General features: G+C 42.8%; 2 protein-coding genes across 2 annotated transcripts in view; one reads left to right on the top strand and one right to left on the bottom strand.

The window, feature by feature from the left end:
- Window positions 1-20,183, bottom strand: LOC129747899 (protein mahjong; the record flags this gene model as incomplete). Its single annotated transcript, XM_055742295.1, has 6 exons — window positions 19,645-20,183; window positions 17,256-18,935; window positions 1,637-2,124; window positions 479-1,575; window positions 127-417; window positions 1-12 (listed from the first exon to the last, which is right to left on the bottom strand). Coding segments are annotated over exons 1-6 (3,690 nt in total), but the record flags the coding sequence as incomplete, so codon positions are not given.
- The window catches only part of LOC129750112 (NAD kinase-like), a 181,797-nt gene that overhangs the window by 16,320 nt on the left and 144,098 nt on the right, over window positions 1-21,379 (top strand). The gene's annotated exons all lie outside the window — the stretch shown is intronic.

Below are 21,379 nucleotides of genomic sequence, written 5' to 3'. Positions count from 1 at the left end.
GATGGTTGCAACCTATGGGGAGAATCATCATATCAGTACCGCTCAAGGTTCCGAGGTTTTATCGATAGAAGACGTCCTCGGTATAGTAAACATCTTCCAAAATTTGCTAAAACAACCGTAACTTACCTCACCAAACGTGGCTAACACCTTGTCCTGCCGGACGTTCGGAAACTCCATATACTCCTCCTCGTCCCACTGCAGCTTCTGGCTGAACCGGTTACCCTCGATGTTCCAGAGGGCCGACATCGGCGATCGCCACGCCGACGAAGTCAACAGCAGCCGCCCATCCTTGCTGCACTTGATCGAGTACACGTACGACTCGTGACAGGAGTAACTGGTTTCCTCGGAACTGTCGCTCAGGTTGAAGATCTTCACCTCCCCGCTGTGCGAGCCGGTGATCAGTTTGGTGGCGCAGGGCTAAAAATATTTAAAAAAAATAAATTATTGTGTTGAGAAGATAAACATATGAACAACTTACAGTAAAATCACAGCAGGTAAAGAAGAACTCGGAATCCGCCGGCCGGAGCACCCTGGAAGCGGAAAAATTCGAATGGACTAAACGGCGATCGAAACGACGGGACGAGTAACCTGCGTGCCGTTTGAAGAATCTGGTGGCAAAGTTTTGGCTCATGCCGGAGGCCCGATTCGGTCTCGGGTCCGGACATTTGTGGGGTACGAACAGATCGAACTGAGGACACGTTGACATGGGATTTTTGCAGAGCGAGTGCTGATTGGTCAAATACTCGGTGATGATCGTATCAAGCGTGACCGTACTGTTGGGGACCTCGGCAGTAGTCGTCTTGGTGGAAGTCGAGGCCGGTACCAAAAACGTGGCCGCATCGGAAGCGGTAGCCGAGATTTGCTTTTGTAGTGATCTTTGGAGACTGCTGGATGAATGCGGTGTATTAGGATTGTTAGGATTACCGTGCGATGAGCTACTGCCGTTGGTTCCACCAGTTCCAGAACTTACGCCAGCCGTCGTAGATTTTTTGATGAGTTTGATTGGAGTGAAAGGTTCTGCTGAAACGGCTGAGGTACCTTCTTGATTAGCAATGCCCGCATTGCCTGGTTGATTTTCCAGCCCAGTTCCTTCTATGCTGGCAGCAGCTAATGCGGCTTGAAGGTTGGCTTGAGCCGTTGAATGATTGAAGGAAGCATCCGGATTTTTGTTTCTGATTCGCGAACGCTGAATTATGGAAGCACTTGGCGACCGAAATGCGAAAGGCGAGTGGTGCAAATTACGGCTTATGCTGGATCCCGGCAACAAATGCTGGTGCTGTAGAGGAGGCACCGGTTGAACAGTCATTCCCGACTCTTTGACCAATGTCAATGCCGTTTCCGTTAACCCGCGTGCGATCAAATGCTGATGTATCAATTGGTATAGCTGTTGCTCGTTGAACTGTATTCTTGTTTGAGCTACCACATTGGCCTTGTGGATATCGGCCAGTGAAGTATCCAACTGATTGTTGAAGGTTTTGGTTTTGCCCGAAACTCGCTCCAGTAACTCTAATGCATACTTTTGGAACTGTACATGCTCAGCTCTCTTCTCTTGTAGGATTGGATCTCGCATTAAACCTTCAAAAAATAAGTAAAAATTCAATTAAAAATTCACAAACAAGAACAAGATTATTCTTACTCTGTAGCTGTCCATTGGCAAACAGGGGCAACTTTCCGATGATCTGCTGTACCGTTTCAGATCGTGCCAACCCTGCCAAAGCCCTACATGCCATCCCCCGAATGCAATCGGCATCGGTAATCGGTGTCTTGACGCACATCAACGAAAGAAGCACAATGATCCCATTGTTGGACCGGACACTTTCCCATACCTTCTGCAGCAGTTCCTCCGAATTCTTATTTGGCATACGCTTCTTGGCCGACCCAAAACGAGCCAGGGACCCGCTAGGGCGATGAATCGGAGCGCAAACCGTGTGCACCAGCACTGCCAGTGCCGACTTTTGAACCTCGGAATCTGCAACGATCTCTCCCTCGGCCGCGCCCAGTACGATGTTGATGCCGGCTGCCGAACCCTCGTTCAGTTCGATCCGCTCGCAGAACATGGCGTGGACCCGGGGAATCACGCAACAGATGTTCAGCACATCGAGAGCCGCGCGAACCGTCTCGGCACTGCAAGAACTAAGATTATATTAGATGATCGGACCTTTTTTATGATTACTGATGAAGTGTAGACTCGACAGAAAGATGAATAGTTACAGTATGCGAAAAAAGTTGATCCATCCCCAGTGAAAAACTAGATATCTTCCAAAAACCCACCATGGAATTAAAACAAAATTGATTGTCTTGAATCCCTCGAAAAAGTGGTTTAACACTTTCATAATACTAATGAGAAAGCTGTTATTTTCATAGTTGTTCAGTCGAATGAGAACATACAATTTAAGATCCGGATTTCTAAATCCACGGAATGTAGGAGAAATAGACTTCGATTCCAGTTTAGTCGCTTTTTCGTTTTTCACTCCTTGTCGAATGCGGCAAATAAATCGGTATGGATAGCATCAGATCTAAATTTGACAGAAAAAAGTCATGCACAAAAGAAGTGAACGTCACCAAGTTACTCGTCCTGGATCATCATTTCAAACAGTTTGGCTCTGATTTCACGACAGTTGTTGACATCTATCTTTCCCTATTATTACGAACCGTGAACATGTAAGCTTCCTTCCACATTGAAAAGAAGCATGTTCTGTCAAACGAAGCTTGAAAGATGAGCCGAACGAGAGTCTTGGGACGGATAAACCTTTTTAATTCTTTTAAGAAGAGCTGGCAACGCTGCCGACAAAAGATGTCGCGTGTTTTCACAACGGTCTTTTAACTCGCTTAAATAGTGGTTGAAACGGTGACAAGGAGTATAGTTTTAGCGTCAAAGCAGTGGTTGCCTTCAGTTTTATCTTGGAACGGTGAAGTTTTCCGAAAACCGCGCCGGATAAGTAGTTTTTGTGCCTAGGCCTTCGGGCCATTGTTTCTTTCCCAAAACATCAAACACTATGGGAAATAAAAACTGTTCCGTAGTACGTTGTATGCGAACGAACTCGACTGTAAATACATTTATTATTAAATGGTGATAATGTAAACAATCTTTTATGAACTTACAAATAAGTTTCGCCGTTTACCCTAAGCTCTAGCTCTGGCAACCCTAAACCGTCGGATATCACCGGCTATTTGAAGCTAATGGACGAAAATCATATTTATCTTCGGGTACAAAACAAGTATTCTTGCGTACTTACGCTTTTTCTTTCCTACCGCTCTAATTGAGCTCAACCCGGTTCACCTAACCGGAACAACCGAACGGTCACTCAACTATCAAAGGAAATACAATATTTTAGTGGGAAATTGCGCAGTAAGGAATTTCTATCACCTAACCTCTTCCGACTCACAAACCCGCGAGCACTCAAATCACGCGCAACTAGCCAAATAGATTTCACCTATGTTTTCTCTAAAACTATTCACTAAAAACTAACTAACTGCCAGGTCAGGAAAAAACGTGTCGCAGTTTCGATCAATTTTCTAACAATGACAATTCTTTTTCGGCGCCAACGCGTTGACGTTTGTCCGATCTCCGTACCAAGGTTGCCAGTTCTACTAACACCCCAACCCGTAACGTCGTAGTCAATCGACTTTACTCTCCTCCTGCACGTCCAACAGAGCAACCTTTACCGCTGGTCTTTGAAGAGTAGATCCGTCGCAAGTCTCCACCGACCTTGTGAACTTGTCCGTCTCGTCCTGGATAAGTCCTCACCACTTTACCTCGGAGCCATCCGTTGCGCACGGACTCGTCTACGATGACCACTAGATCGCCGACCTTCAGCGGCCGCGTTTCCGCGAACCATTTCATCCTGCAGGCTATAGTAGGTAGATAAGCTTGCACCCAGCGCTTCCAAAACTGGTTTGTTAAGTGTTGAATAATCTTCCAGTTTGGTCGAAGAGGTGTAGCATCGTCGATTGGTACCCTTGGTGGTTTGCTGTCCTCGCCGGAACTTAGCCAAAGGAAATGATTTGGAGTCAGCACTTCTTCCTTGGGATCCTCCAGCGGCACGAACGTCAGCGGATGGGAGTTGACTATCAATTCTGCTTTCGAGAGCAATGTTCGCAGTCCTTCATCGTCTAGCCTTTGATGGTGCGAGAGAGTCTTGAATGCCTTCTCCGAACTGGCTCTCATCCGGGGAATGTAGTAACGTAGCTTGATCTCGTTCAGTACCGTCTGGGAATTGGCATGACCGTACCTTTGGTAAAATCGCAGCATCAAAGAAGTGATTACATCATGATTTTTTGGTACTATCTCAGGATTTCGAACTTCGAACGAATAATGAGCCGCTAGGTGATCGATTCTGCTCGCCTTCCGGAGAACACCGGACTCATCGATCATCGATGATAGCTTCGCTAGGACACTTCCCTTGCCGATACGCTTCCACCGCTTCGGTGAAGGCTCAGAACTGCTTCTAAACGCTTGAATTTCTCCTGCAAACACCTGTCGCTGTACAGCCCGCCAAATGGCTGTTTCCGCCGACACACAATCATCACGATTCAGACCACCACAGGACTCACTAGATTCCACAGGATCCCGTTTGAAGCGCTTAAAGCGGTGCACAAAATGATGCAGGTTAGCAATTCTGTTGGGTAGACCACCACACCGCGAGCAATTTTCCATGTTGACTACAAAATTATCTCCAGTAGTCACCCCAACCCGTTTCAGAACGTGTTTGGAGTGCGACTGCCAACTAGGTATCTCAAAACCAACTGATCGGTTGACCAGACTCACTTCCAAAGCCAGTTTCGTTGCCTCTTCAATGGCACAGCTCGCAAGGAAATCGTCAAAATATGTGTTGTCAACAATTGCTTCAGCAGCTTCCGGATAACGATCTTTATGTTCCTGGGCGTTTCCATTCTTAGCAAACTGTGCTGAACACGGGGAGCACGTTGCCCCGAACGTTGCGACGTCCATGTACACGTCGAGCGCAGCTTCTGAATTCTCCTGATACAAATATCGTTGTGCGTTTCTATCTGCCGAACGAATAATCAACTGGAACAAAAGCTGGGAGCTCAGAAAGATTCCTCCATACGTAGCCGCAGCATCCCAGAATACACGCACCTTTGTTAACTTGCTCGGATGTCGCACTGCGCTGATTGGCAGGTGCCAAATCTTTCCGTCGTCACTGTTGCGGAGCTCGTCTGACGTTGCTTTGTGAACGTACCCCTTGTGTAGATAATCGTTGATTTGTTTGTCAATATTAGTTTTCAGTTCGGGATCTTTCAGCAAGCGCCTTTCAAAACAACCGTGTCGACGTACTGCCTTGGTAAAGTTGTTCGGAAAAACCGGCTCATCGCTTTTCCAAAACAATCCATTTTGGAACTTTCCGGATGGTATACGAACTGTCGTCTTTTCGAGTAATCTTCTGGCCCGTCGATCTTCATCGGATTCGGGTGGTATCAATCCGGATATCGCCAGGTTTTCGAATTCAAGATACTGCTGGACCGGTTCATGGAGCTCGCGGCTATTGGAGCTCTCGCAGACATGAAGGAAAGCACTACCTATCGTTTCAGGTGCTCTTCTTCCACCGAATATTGCCCATCCGAGGCGAAATTTAGCAGCAATAGGTTCTCCTCCGGATCTTTCCCTCTTCTTCAAAGCTAAGTTGAGCTGGGCATTGTCGACACCGATAAGAATTCGTGGCACGGCCGTCCGGTAGCTGCTGATGGGAAGTCCACACAGATGGGGGAATTGCTTCGAGAGACTCTCATAATCCAGGCTCTGCTTCGGTAATTCCAAGCTCTCAACGGTTCTTACGTTCGCCAGCTGATGGATGCGATTGTTCGAAGCACCTGAGATACCTATCTCGACCTTACGAGAGTTACTCTCACTTCTCGTGACGTTACTAGTCCACTGCAAGCAAAGCGGAATTCTTTCGCCCACCAAGCCCAGTTCGTCGATAAGTTCGTCTTCGACCAGCGTCAGGTCGGATCCGTCGTCCAGAAAAGCAAATGTGGACACCGACTTCCCGTTCGCGTGAAGAGTCACCGGAAGTATTTTGAAGAATGTGGTGCCTTGCTGGTGTTGATGATGGGCAGTTACCGATACAGAAGATTCCGATCCTTGACTCTTGAGAGTCGAACAACTTCCTGGATGTAGCAGTTTATGGTGGGGCTCAGGGCATCCATTGATCCCGCAAGGCTGCTTGTTTCGGCAAGGCCACCTTCCATGCGGCGCCAGACAACGCCTACACATTCCCGTTTCGCTGATGAACCTCAGCTTCTTTTCGAGCGGCAACGTTTCGAACTGCTTACAAGTTCGGACTCTGTGCGTTGTACTTTTGCACATCAGGCACGGCTTTAGCTCCGGAGTAACTTTCGAAGCCGGTGGTCCAGGCGCTGAGGACACGGAGGCGGAATGTGCGTTCAAATAAACTGGCTTCTCCTTTCTCACAACACCTTTTGTGGCTTTTTCATTCAGACCAACATCCGACGTCAATTTCACCTTGCATGCCGCTGTTCGATAAGCCGACACAAACGCACAGAAATCACCAAGCGATGGTTCCGGAAGAGCTGCTAACTTCATACCCCATTGTAGCTGCAAGTCGGGTGGAAGCTTAGCAACAAGCTCTGCCAGCAATAGTGGATTGTCCAAATGGGTGTTGAGTTTCGCTGACTGCATGTACGTCACCATGTTGCGTACCTCCCTGCCGAACGTCACAAGCGTCTCCAATTTCGTCACCGACGGCTGAACGGTTTTCCGGATCTTGGATAGCAGACAGTAAACAATTTGGTCTGGCCTTCCACACTCGGCTCGTAGGATGTCGATAATTTCCGGGATTGCATCCGGCAGCGTTAGAATATTCTGAACCTTTTCGCGAGCGCTACCAACAAGACTTTTCTGTAGCCTAGCAAGGTTCTCGTCGGGTTGTATGCCACACATGGCCGTTGTCGATTCAAATGCACTCAAGAACATGGGCCACTCGAGTGGGTCCCCGGAAAACTTGGGGAGGTCTCTAGAGACAACTTGACGCGCCGCCAGTTGCTGTGGCGTAATCATGCGACCTGTAGCATGAGGAAATCCTTTACCCAAATCTGCTGACACTGTTGGTGGAACTGTAGGCGGGTGCTGCTCGGATGCTTGCCAAGCACACGGCTGTACATTCAAACCAAAGTTCGGATGCCTGACTGGGTTGTTGATAAAGACTCCTCCCTGAGGGTGCGCAAACTGATAATCAGCACCAGATGACGGCATGTCAGGAATATTCGGAAAATACATCGCCCCGTAGGGGTTATTCATCACTGGAAATCCAGGGAACTGCGACGAGCTCGGCGGTGGCAATATTAGCGGATTCACTGGTACAGGTGGAACTGGATTCTGAGCCACTGGCGGAAAACGTGGATTCGAATCAAGATAATTGCTCCTTGGGCCCGGTGCTATAGCTGGGGGAGGATTTCTCACTGGAATCTCTGCTTGTTTTGGCACAGTGCTTGGTTGAATCTGTTGACCTGATTGAATAACTGCTTGCATTCTTTGCCGCTCCTCTCGCTGTTGGATGGCGGGATGTGGGTTCGCACTTGGAGCCACTGTCTCGGGTTTCTGCTGGACTGGGGTAGAAGTATGCACGAATCCGCATTGTTGTTCCACCCAACCGGCGATACTTCGATGACTTTTTCCTCCTACGCTACGATCACATCCTTCATTGAGCTCTTCTAGAGCTATTTCTGCCTCTAGCTGCTGCTTTCTAGCAAGAAACTCGCGATCCCGTTCCGCTTTTTGATCCTCCAAATCCTTTTGCTCTTTTAGGTGCCTCAAACGAAGATGAGCAATAGCATTGACTGAGACGACTGATCCGGCATTCGAATTAGACGAGGATTGAAGTCTTCCGAAATTTCGATCGTCCTGTCTCCCACTTATTGGATCGGTGGTATTACCATCACGTTCAGCGGCGCGAGCTGAAGCAAATGTGTGTGCTTCGGGCGAGTTTATGTTGCCGGTTTGAGTCGAATTAACTGCGTTGTGACTAGCTACGCATCTGCAGCAGAGCCAGCTTCGATCGGCTATGGTAGCCGTAACACCGGCGCATCCATAATGTTGCCATTGCGTACACTCGTCACAAGCGACCATGCTCTGCGCTGAATCCGGGCGACGACATGTTACGCAGTTGAACAGCTCTCCGGTAGGGCCTTCCATCATCGGTTCCAGGTTTAGGTTGCTCGTTGCAGCTTTATTTTCGAGATTTATGGGAAATAAAAACTGTTCCGTAGTACGTTGTATGCGAACGAACTCGACTGTAAATACATTTATTATTAAATGGTGATAATGTAAACAATCTTTTATGAACTTACAAATAAGTTTCGCCGTTTACCCTAAGCTCTAGCTCTGGCAACCCTAAACCGTCGGATATCACCGGCTATTTGAAGCTAATGGACGAAAATCATATTTATCTTCGGGTACAAAACAAGTATTCTTGCGTACTTACGCTTTTTCTTTCCTACCGCTCTAATTGAGCTCAACCCGGTTCACCTAACCGGAACAACCGAACGGTCACTCAACTATCAAAGGAAATACAATATTTTAGTGGGAAATTGCGCAGTAAGGAATTTCTATCACCTAACCTCTTCCGACTCACAAACCCGCGAGCACTCAAATCACGCGCAACTAGCCAAATAGATTTCACCTATGTTTTCTCTAAAACTATTCACTAAAAACTAACTAACTGCCAGGTCAGGAAAAAACGTGTCGCAGTTTCGATCAATTTTCTAACAATGACAATTCTTTTTCGGCGCCAACGCGTTGACGTTTGTCCGATCTCCGTACCAAGGTTGCCAGTTCTACTAACAAACACAATTGTCTTTAGTGAATCACATATCACTTGATTCAACTCACCGAGTAGTGGACAGTGAGCTCTCACTGCCCAGATCACCATGGCCTCCACTAGCGGAGGACCACACGGTTTCCCACCACTATTAAATACGAAACAAAGAGCCAACGATAATTCTCGCTATGTTGTGGTCTCTCATGCAAATGGAACTTTGGCAAACGTGAATATTTTCCTTATCGATAAGTCGATTCGAGCTTGCTCAGCAGTGGAAAACATAATGAAAAATCACAACACCGGAACATACACTGTGAAAGTAACGTCCGAAACACAAGCTACTAAACTCAAAGAACAACTAAAATCGTTAGGGGATGGAACGCCAGTTATAGTCTCAGATGACTTACGAAGGAATCAGTGTAAAGCCATTATCTCGTGTCGTGATCTGATTGGTATAACAGAAACTGAAATCGTAAGCGAAATGGCTAAACAAAGTGTAATAAGTGTCCGACACCTCAAACGTAGAGAAGGTTCTAATTTAGTAGAAACCGGAACGGTGGTTCTGACATTCAACAAGTGTTTCCCACCTGAAAAGGTTCAAGTTGCATGTTATCAATTGCCCACTCGAACCTACTACCCACCCCCTATGTTGTGTTATAAATGCGGAACTTTCGGACATTTAAGCGACAAGTGTAAAAATGAGCAAATTTGTCTGAAGTGTTCTAACAAAACCCACGGCAAAGATGTGCCATGTCCGAATCCTCAAAAATGTAAGAACTGTTCGGCTGACCATAGTGCCTTTAGTCGAGCATGCCCGGTACGCAAACATGAAGAACTCATAGTGAAAACAAAATACGACATGGACATATCGTACCCGGCTGCCCGAAGAATGGTCGAAGAACGATCTGGAGCAAGGAGCTTCAGCAGCGTAGTTGTGGCCGGAATATCCGGTAGTGAAAACAGTGGAGTAAACGAAGAAAGACTACAGTGGATAATGTGCAATCTTGCCTGGCTCGTGTGAAGGTCCTTCGATAACTGACTCGTTGAGCTTGTTCATCGAGTTTATCCGCTCGCTGCACGCTTATCTTAGATCGGTCTATTGGATGGTTATTATAGCCTATAGCTTAGAATGCCACATTCTCCCCTTGCTGAAAACAAGAAACGCTTTAGTAACTTGAAGCCAACGGTGTTAAAGTTCAATTCATCCACTTTCTTATGTTTTTAATGTGTGAAATAAATATTTAAACGACCTGTTGATATTCGTTTTTTTTAAGACATGATTATCAAAATGATTCAATTAATGCTGGTTTGCAAATAAACCCCACCTAATCCTTGTTTCTAATTAATATTCAATGGCTCATTTTTCCTTTCTTTGCCATGCTTTGAATCCATTCCAACTTATTAAACTTTTGGAAAACATATTCACCTCGACTATAATTTGCAGTATTTCACTCATCACTCATTCTCCCCTTGCCTGAAAAAAAAAAACCAACTATAATCTTACAGTATAATTCCTGTGTTTCATCAATTTTCAGCTTTGGACGCAATATAATTTAGTATATTTAGTAATCTCTTATGTGCAACATCACGTTATATAATCCTGATGAAGTTTGTTGTTTTTTTTTATTATTATAGTCAGCTATATTTGCTCTCTGATTTCCTTTTGAGTTCTGATTCTTCAGATGATATAATTTTTTTTTTAATTTTTGACTGACATGAAAACAGTTATACGTTTATTTATTCATTTATTTATTTTTTTAACTGCACTGCCATGATCTTAACCCGGCTAAAATGCATTACAATGGGCTATAGATACCCAGCTTTTCTTGTTTTCTATGTCGGCACTGCCATGAGCTAAACTCGGCTGAAGTGCATTGCGATGGGCTAAACCCGGCTTTACTTGATTTCGATGCCGGCACTGCCATGAGCTTAAACTCGGCTAAAGTGCGTTGATAAGTCGGTACTGCCATGAGCTTAAACTCGGCTAAAGTGCATTGCCATGGGCTAAACCCGGCTTTACTTGATTTCGATGCCGGCACTGCCATGAGCTTAAACTCGGCTAAAGTGCGTTGATAAGTCGGCACTACCATGAGCTAAACTCGGCTAAAGTGCATTGCCATGGGCTAAACCCGGCTTTACTTGATTTCGATACCGGCACTGCCATGAGCTTAAACTCGGCTAAAGTGCATTGCCATGGGCTAAACCCGGCTTTACTTGATTTTGATGCCGGCACTGCCATGAGCTTAAACTCGGCTAATGTGCGTTGTTATGTCGGCACTGCCATGAGCTAAACTCGGCTAATGTGCATGTAAAGTGGATCACTTTATGTTTGTTTCATTTCTATTTTATTTTTCTTTCATTTCTGTTTTAGTTAATTCATTTATTTGACTCTAATTTATCACCATTTAAATTTTTTTCTTAATTTTATTTTTATTTAATTTTATTCTGATTTTATGTTTTTTTAATTTAAATCTCATTACATTTAGACATCCTTTTATTCTGAGTTTTTTTTTTATTTAATTTTAATTTAATTTTAATTTAATTTTAATTTAATTTTAATTTAATTTTAATTTAATTTTAATTTAATTTTAATTTAATTTTAATTTAATTTTAATTTAATTTTAATTTAATTTTAATTTAATTTTAATTTAATTTTAATTTAATTTTAATTTAATTTTAATTTAATTTTAATTTAATTTTAATTTAATTTTAATTTAATTTTAATTTAATTTTAATTTAATTTTAATTTAACTTTAATTTAATTTTAATTTAATTTTAATTTAATTTTAATTTAATTTTAATTTAATTTTAATTTAATTTTAATTGAATTTTAATTGAATTTTAATTTAATTTTTATTTTATTTTAATTTAGTTTGAATTTAATTTAAATTTAATTTTTATTTTTATTTAATTAAGTTTTCAATATTTTTTAGATTTACTTCTGTGTTGGAAATTAAATTCTTTCCAGTTTGTTTTGTGAAAAATGATTAAGAAAGGCTTAGAAGTTGAAAACAAAGTTGTTCATATTATTGGTAGGTTACTCATTTGAAATATATGTTAATAAGCGTAATGTATAACTCATATAAATGTTATATTGAACAATGCATATATAGAGATAAAACAAGTTTTGTGTTTCATTGTCGTATCGTGTATCTTGTTTCAAAAATTGATGCCCAGACTGTCAATCAATGATTGACCGTCGTTGATTTAGAAATTGACGGCCATGTTTTGTATTCCATTTTCTCACCTGTTTTAATACACTCCAGTAGGGAACAAAACTACACAAAAGATTCTGACGAAAACACATTTCTCGTTCTATTTCTTTTTGACAAACTTAAAAATAACACAGGCACCTTGAACAAAATTTTCATCCCAAAAGAGTCGACAGACAGATTTGAATCGGCCGGCCCCACTGCCTCCGTACACCAAGAACAATTCAATCCTGGCTTGAATCGCCAATGTGCAATCTTGCCTGGCTCGTGTGAAGGTCCTTCGATAACTGACTCGTTGAGCTTGTTCATCGAGTTTATCCGCTCGCTGCACGCTTATCTTAGATCGGTCTATTGGATGGTTATTATAGCCTATAGCTTAGAATGCCACAGATAAGTGACATAAAAAAGAAAGAAGAAATGATAAAAGAAAAAGAAGTGTTCTACATGACGAAAATTGAAGAGTTGTGCAAAAAAACAAGAAGAAATGGAAAAGAAAAATAGTGATGACTCAAAAAAATGGGATGAAATGAAAGAAGCAATAGATAAAAGTAAACAACAAATTAAAAAACTGGAAGATAGCCTCAAATCAAAAGATGAATACATACGCCTTCTGGAGGAAAGGATTCGCAGCCAATGTGTACTTATTGCGTCACAACATAGTACAACCACGGGCAAAAGTATCGGAAAAGCACTAACGAAACGAACATGGACTGACCGTGCTCAATCTCAAGATTCCGACAATTCGGACTCCTCATCGCCCGAAGCTAAAGCACTAGCGTTGGACGAAGAAAGTCAAATGGATATGTTTGAGGACTCGGTGCTGATAGATATCAGTTCCGAAACCCAGCATTCGTCTTCATAGTTCAATGGAACTGCAACGGATTGCGTGCAAGATACACTGAGATGCAGCTTCTTATTAAACAATACACCCCGAAAATCATTGCTCTTCAAGAAATTAAACTGACAAAAAGCATAAATTTCCCCGGATATGAAATATTCTTTAACTACAGAACCAACCACGGAGGAGGAGTAGCTATCGCAGCACTAAATGGTATAACTGCAAACCAAATACCGCTACGAACAACTCTAGAAGCCGTAGCAATAACTGTGGACATTCCTATAAAAACTTCAATATGCTGTATCTACCTCCCACCAAACTGCCTTGTGACAAAATCAGATCTAACAAACCTCCTTGAGCAACTACCAAAACCTATAGTACTGCTCGGAGATGTAAACGCACGCCACCACCTATGGAGTCAAACGGGTGAAGACGGTCGAGGCAAAATAATAGCTTCCGCCCTCGATGATTTTGATCTAGTTATCCTTAACGATACAAGCCCTACTCATTTCCCACAACAAAACGGATACACTCCATCTTCTCCAGATATCTCAGCTTGCAGCCCAGAGATCGCCCATAAACTCGGGTGGAGATGCTGCAACGATCTACATGGAAGCGACCACACACCCATTTTCCTCGGGGAGCAAGAAACTACCGCTTCTAAAAGAAGGCCGAAATGGAAAATCGAACTCGCTGACTGGCATAAATATGAAACCGAAATAGAAAACCGAATCCAACCTGATGTTTCTTACAGTATTGAAGAGCTATCCGATATCATCCGAGCAGCAAGCGAATCCTCTATTCCCAAAACCAGCGAAACCGTTCAAAAACGCCATGTCCCATGGTGGGGTCGGAAAGTGGCAGAAGCGGTACAAAAACGAAGGAAACATTTGAGGAAGCTAAAATCAACGGATCCTTCAAACCAGAACTACGAACAATTGAAGTTGCAATTTAGAAAAGCCAGATGCGAAGCCAGAAAAGTAATCGAAGAAGAAAAAACTCGGTGTTGGGAAGAGTACACAACGTCAATCAATGTGGAAACACCTGTATCTGAGATCTGGGGAAAAATAAGAGCAATTTCGGGTAAACTGGCGACAACCAAAACGTGGTCCATCAAAACTGACAATGGCCCAATTACTGACAATATGCAAATAGCCGAGCACCTTGCCTCTTTTTTTGAGAACGTTTCCTCTGATCAAGCATATCCACCAAGGTTTCAACAAATGAAGCAAAAACAGGAACATCTCCCTGTTAAGTTTCCTAGAGCCCATAACGCTGAGTACAATAAGAATTTTAACCTACACGAACTGATGCTCCAGCTCGACAAACTGTCTTCCACCAGTCCAGGACCAGACGGCATTCATAACGCTATGCTTCAAAGGCTTCCGTTCTACGCGAAGAAAAAGCTTCTCGAAGCTTTCAACAACTTGTGGGAAAACAACACCTTTCCAGAGGAGTGGAAAGAGACTATTCTTGTCCCTATTCCAAAGCCGAAGAAGAATCCCAATGATCCTACAAACCTCCGACCGATCCATCTATCTAGCTGCGTCCTCAAGTTGTTTGAACGTATGGTCAATCGAAGATTGATGGACGTCTTGGAAGAACGTGAATTTTTTGGCCAACATCAATCCGCTTTCCGTCGCGGAAGACAAACATTAGATGTACTGGCCAAATTAGAAAACTTCGAAAAACTGGCTATTGAAAGAAAACATCACGTCGAATATCTCTTCCTTGACATCGAGAAGGCGTACGACAGAACTTGGCGTAGACTTATCCTGAGTACACTGGCTAAAGCGAACATAGGAGGCAAAATGTCTAAATTTTGCACATCGTTCCTCAGCGAAAGAAAGTTCCGAGTAAGTTTTAACGGGGTTAGCTCATCCATGAAACAGCTGGAAAACGGAGTCCCCCAAGGCTCAGTTTTGGCCGTAACATTTTTTCTACTGGCAATTCAGTCGATACAACGTTTTATCCCGGACGATGCTTTCTTAGAACTCTTCGCAGACGACATCACAATAGGTGTAGCAAGTCCTAACGTCAGAACGGTAAGGCAAAAACTACAGAAAATCCTGAAACAAATCGACGACTGGTCCTTATCATCCGGATTCAAAATCTCGACTTCGAAATCAGCTGCTATGCACATCTGCTCTAAACGACGACATCGTCGCCACCAGCAACCATTAACATCGAATGGTAACGAAATCGCATTTGTTCGGTCCCATAAAGTCTTGGGTGTCTGGGTGGATTCACGCCTTAATTTTAAACAACACGTATCAATTGCCAAATCTGAAGGAAAAAAAGGACTTAATTTGCTTAAATGCTTAGCTAAAACCAAGTTTGGGGCTGATAGAGTTTGCATGATGAGGATACTGAACTCTGTTATAATTCCCAAAATCACCTACGGAATAGAAATATTTTCTGCATCCAGTGAAGCGATCTACAACCAACTAGCAACTGTATACCACCAAGCTATACGGTATTGTACAGGAGCCTTCAGAAGCAGCCCCATTGAAAGCCTTCTAAGTGACTCGGGCTTACAGCCGTTTGACTTCATCGTGAAGAAAAAGCTCATAATGTACGCGACAAGACAATTGGAACGGAAAATAATACCACCATCTGCCCCAGTCATCGCTCGGTCAAATGCAGCCTTAGAAGAATTCAACATTCCTGAGACTCGTGTAACTTTGGACAAACATTCAATTCCGACCGATTGGAGTACTCGTCAGGGTATAGTGCGAATACCGAGAATCACAAACGGTCAACCGGTTGCCAAGCGTGCGGAATTCTATAATTACGTCGAAGATCACTATCGCTACAGATCCCAAATATACACCGATGGCTCAGTAAACGCTACCGGTGTTGGATGCGGCATCTACTCACAAGAAATCGATCGCAGCATCAAACTTCCCAGCACATTATCCATCTTTAGTGCCGAGGCTTGGGCCATTCTCACAGCGTTGAAAGAAGGCCGGAATCTCACAAACAAGGTTATTTTTAGTGATTCTATGAGTGTTTTGAGTGCAGTAAAATGCAACAGATCAAGACATCCATGGGTTGTCGAAATAAGGAGAGCGATTGCCAGAAATAACGCTGAGCTGTGTTGGGTACCGGCTCACGTGGGAGTACAAGGCAATGAACATGCAGATCTACGAGCCAGAGACGCAGCATCCTGTTCAAACGCTGCTGAAGATATTCAAATCCCATTTAACGATTTCAAAAGGCTTGTTGATCAAAAACTACACCAGAAATGGGCCCAGACATGGTATGCAAGCTCAAACAAGTTAAGACGGATAAAAGCAACACCGAAAGAATGGTCAACGTCTCGAATATTGAACCGGAATGACAGCAGAGTTATCACCCGTCTCCGTATTGGCCATTGTACTCTGACACATGGACACCTGATGACAAGAACCGACGAGGATCCATGCCGTACCTGTGGAGAACCAATTACCGTTCAGCACATTCTAATCGACTGCAGAATGTACCAGAAAGAAAGGAGGGAATGCAACGTATCTGACCAGCTATACCATGCTCTTGGCGACGACATGGCATCACTAACAAACACATTGAAATATTTAAAAGAAACAAACCTGTACAGTAAAATTTAAATTGTTAATTTTGTATATCGTAATTCTAACCGACCAGAATGACCTAAGTTGTTAAATGGTCGTTAAATAAAATAAACAAACAAACAAACAATTCTTTTAAAGCTGTTAACCTAGTAATTTCATCACCTTTAAAATAATTCTACTTATGCCGTATTTTTTTTCACCTGGAGGCAATCCAAAGGCAACCAAGGTTCGCTCTAACTGCTGTCATCGTGCTCATTTATTGCTCTAGAGGCAACCTAGGTTCGCTCGAAAAACGGACGAAGTCGCTCTGAGAAGAAAGTCAGTTTTGCGAGAAGTTCACCAATACTCTCAACGTTGTTGTCAAAACATTAAACAGCTGTTTTTGGCTAAAAGCAAAACAGTTGAAATAATTAACGGGAAAATGATTAGTGCCGCGATTTTGAACCTCTCAGCCAAGCAAAATTGTGCTATCTGCTGTCCAGTGCAATCCAGACACGAAAAAAGGCAATCCGGATATAAAGAACCGAGTGAAGAAATCCAGAAGGGAGATCAAAATGACAGCTGCATGTAAACATTGCGCTCGTTCTCACACACACACACCTACATATGGATTAACTCGAAACCCGAAAGACGTTTTTTATTCGGACGGTTCCAGAGCCAAAACCGAAATAAAAAAAAATACGCCATTAGTTTCTATAAAATTGCCGAAATGCCAACTCAGATTAAAATTAATAATTCTTTCACTAGATAAACAAGAAACAATGTAATTAGTTAGGATGAGTTGATGAACTTTTTTTGCATAAACTGTAAGTTAACAGTGAGATCCTCTTGTACTCACCGTCCACTGTAGTTCCATTCGTAGGCCAGGGCGATGATTCTCAGCAATAGATTAACCCCACCGAGCTCCAGGAACTCATCGACCGGTGCCCAGCGTGCCTTCATCGGCAGCAGTTCCTGCAGCGTTTTGATCTGATCGCTAATAACTTCCGGCGAATTTTTGACCGACTTGAACACCGGCTGAGCCAACGTTCCGGTAGGGCACTGCTGCCTGGTTACCTGAATGTATTTGTAGTAGAGATGGTTCTCGAAGTATTTCTTCAGCGCGACGCAAACGTGACGAACCACCTGCCGGGCGGCACATTCCTCGTCATCATTCAGATTGTAGTCGTCGGAATTGGTGAGAATCGGAAGCACTGCAATCACGTTGTACAGTTTGCGGAGTCCATCCTGTTTATCGAACTCGTCCATCATGGTTTTAAACTGGCAGCTTAGGCCGAAGAACATTGTAGCGTGGCACCGGCCAGAATCGTGAGAACATCCGAGCAGCCAAAGGGCGTACTTCACTAACTCGGTGATTATTTTCTGGAACATTAGACAAATCCTTTCCATGGCATCTTCGCAATATGCCAGATAGTAGAGGGCAATCGAGACTCCCGTTGCTGCTAAGCTTGGTCTTGGTACTTTGAGCAGCCTTTCCAGTCCTCCGTTGGCAATAAATTCAAGTGAAAATTTCTTGTGACAAAGCAGCGAAGCTAGATATTTCAGTGCCTCGAAAGCCAAACAAGTGTCCTTGGCATCCAGGTTTTCAATGTAACGGAAAATCAAACTCATGGCATTATGCTCAAAAACGTACGGCAGAAATTCCTGATATTCACCCATTGGAGTCAAATATCGAAGGATCAGCATCTGCGAGGTGGCAATCGTTGCCGGATAGATGGGGATCATATTTCGATGCGCAACACTGCGATTATTGTCCTGGGTGTTCTGTTGGCTGTTCTCATTCTGGAACAACATATTGAGATTGGCCACCGAAGACACTCCATTTGAGGTGGTTGGAGCAGTTTCTTCACTGGCTGATCCTAAATGTGCAAATGGTCGATCGGGATCCTCCTCGCCGTTTTCTCCCATTCCGGAATCGCTTTGACTTTCACCTCCCGCCGAAGATCGTTGCGATATCGCGACTGCTTCTCCCTGGAACATCCTATGGAACGCCGTGCTACTAACTCCTTCACCCGCTTCCGATAACCGATCCCGATTGCGATGAGCGAGTTGCAACACATGCAATCTTCTGAGCATAATCGGCAACAATCGAATGTTCTGTTCACGAGAACTTACGGCAATCTCTTGCACTTCCATCGCTGCACCCAACAACCCGGTTGCGTAACTTTGCAGCGGTTCCGGACTTGATTCGGCCCAGCTAGCGAGCCGCGTAATTAGATGATCAAACTCGGCCTGAAAAACAGCCGACGTTTCCAGTCCCGGCATGATGACCAAGATTAGCCGACAGGCGGCAATATTCAGTGGTTGCGAGCATTGTTGGATGTTCTGTCGGGTGAAGAAGTTATCGCGCAGATAGTCATTCACAAGCCGGGTCATGAAGTGGTCTTTACGGAACAGGGTTTTCAATATACGACCCAGATCCGAGTTCGGATCCGTTCGGGAGGGATGTCGTTCGTCGAACGGGTCCGGATCTTTGCGCATGTACACTTCGGTTTCCTCCTCAAAAATTTCTCCCAATCTGTAACGAGGAGGAAGGAGTTAAAAAATTTGATAAACAAGCTTCATTTAGAACTGTTTAAAACCGGATTTTTTTTTCGAAGAATGGATAACAATTCGCCTTTTTACAGGTCAATCTTCAGAAGCAGTTTTTGGATTTTAGCAATGTGTTGTCGCAATATTTAAAAAACTATTTTTTTTATATTTTTCTACACATTTCATAAATTTAATCATTTGTTTTTAACTCTATTTTAATTTTAATTAATAAATTTTGTTATACATTTTTTTTTAATTTTGTTAACGTATTTCTAAATTGAGTTTTCGTTAACTTGTTTTCAATTTTGATTCGCTTTGTTTAATTTTTTTTAATTAGGTTACTGTCATAGTTTTTAAGGGTTTCTAAGGGATTTTTTTCGGCTAGTAATCTAGTTCCAACCAAAGACTTATTAACGTTTCCTATTGAATTCTCGTTAATTTTGTCTGATTGCAACGTCATTTTGTCGCCAAAAAATGTTTTTTCTTGTAAGATTGATTCGAATTCGATTGAGTCAAATAATGAAGTTTAATTTTAACTATATTAAAATATGATTTTTCATTATATGGATACATTTTGTTTATAGAAATTTCGATTAAGTTAAAATAATAGAAAAATAAATCAGAATTTCATAATTCTAAATTCTACAACTTGAAAAGTTGTACATACATACATTCCAAAAGTTTTTCTTATTTACCTGGTTACAATCGGTTCCGGATCGTAGCCCGGGATGCTGTGTCGTTCCTCCCAGAGTTGGAAAATGCGGGCCAAATCGCGGCCACGCAAAATCTCCGCCTGATCCGGCGGAGGCGAAGCCATTTAGCTCTACTAACAAATGCTTCCGGCAACCGAAATTCGAAAAACACAAATTCCCCCGAAGACGATGTCTCCGTAAACAGAAATGTCAACACACTTCTGCTTTCAGCACTTAAAGCAGCAGCAGAAAATCAACAATCTAACCTCAAAGCGGCGATGGAATTTTATTTTACGCACTTTCTCGACCAGATTTCACCCGACATGGGCGACTTTTGTGGGTCGATTTTCAGGATCAATCGGCCTCGTTCCGGGATGAAAATACGTTCCGGAAAAAATTGACGACTTTCTTCGACGGGATCGATGCACTTCAACGGTAAAAAGACTATTTTACAGCCGATTTTCTGACTTTTTAACGTCACTCTGTACGACTGGACAGCAGCAGATCTCACACGCTTGCGAAAATGATGGCTGGCTGGCCAGCAGGCTGCTTTCACTGATGACAGTTTCAGAACGTTTTCCGCATTTTTTTGTTTTCGAATCGATCACCGACAAGTTCATTCCTGTTCATTCGTGTTTCGGGTACACTGAGATTGGAAAATATTCACATTTGAGTCCACGTGTTTCGATATTATGAGGATCGAAAAAGGCACGAGATCTCCCTTCCCCAAAGATTTTTTTATCATGGATTTCACCCGGAGTTGTGCACAAAACGAAAAAAACGATGATAAGAAGCATTCATCAATATTTAAATTTTGCAATTATTATCAGCAAAATAACGTAAAGAGCAATAACTGACACACTGCAAAAAATCAACACATTAATAGATGTCAAATCACCTTCCAATGCTTTTGCATACAGTTTGTTTAATTTACGAACGGTGTCGCGTACATACCTTCCCGAATACGAAAATATTGTAACACAACAGTTCCTGTAGTAGTTATAAACGATTAGAGACAGTGTAAAAAAACGTTTAGAAAATGATATCTGAAACCATAAAAAACATTGCACTTATCTTGAAATCCAAAACGACGGTCTGTAGAATATGGCGTTAAGTTATGTTACTGTTTAAAACTATTAAAACCTCTATATGGAGACACTGTTCTAGAAACAGTTAGGGTATGGTTTCTAAAACGCTAATAAATAACGTTTTCAGCGAATTGAACTGTTTCTAGAATGAACATGTGTAGGCATATTTTGAACGCTTTATCAAACCGTTAATCGAACTGTTACGGAAATCGGTGTACGAACCGTTTGAACTAAAATTACTGTTTTTTTGATGGTCTCATATAACGTAACCATTGAAAAAACTATTAGATTATATCGTTACACTGCTAATAGACGATAAACTCAAAGCTTTTTTAATGCTAAAGAATGATGTTCACCAATCATCAAACTATTTACAGTACGCGTACTAAAAGCGCACGCACACAAACGCAAAAATTTCGTTCGATGCATATGGGAATTTTTCGGATAAGATTGACAAATCATTTTTATTTCATTATTTTATTGAATCACATTTAAAAACAAGAAATAACTTGCCCGAGATGAGCATTATTATGCTGCCAGCTCCTGTTCATTTCGCTCAGCACGCCCTGTAACACTTTCTGGCCAAGCAATCCTTGCACGAAGTAAAACTGGGGGTCCCGGCAGCATAACCTAAAACATAAGAAACGGGA

This window comes from Uranotaenia lowii, chromosome 2 (assembly GCF_029784155.1).
Source record: "Uranotaenia lowii strain MFRU-FL chromosome 2, ASM2978415v1, whole genome shotgun sequence".
Lineage (NCBI taxonomy): Eukaryota > Metazoa > Arthropoda > Insecta > Diptera > Culicidae > Uranotaenia > Uranotaenia lowii.
The sequence above is the reverse complement of the archived record's forward strand: the minus strand, read 5'-3'. Positions and strand labels throughout refer to the sequence as shown.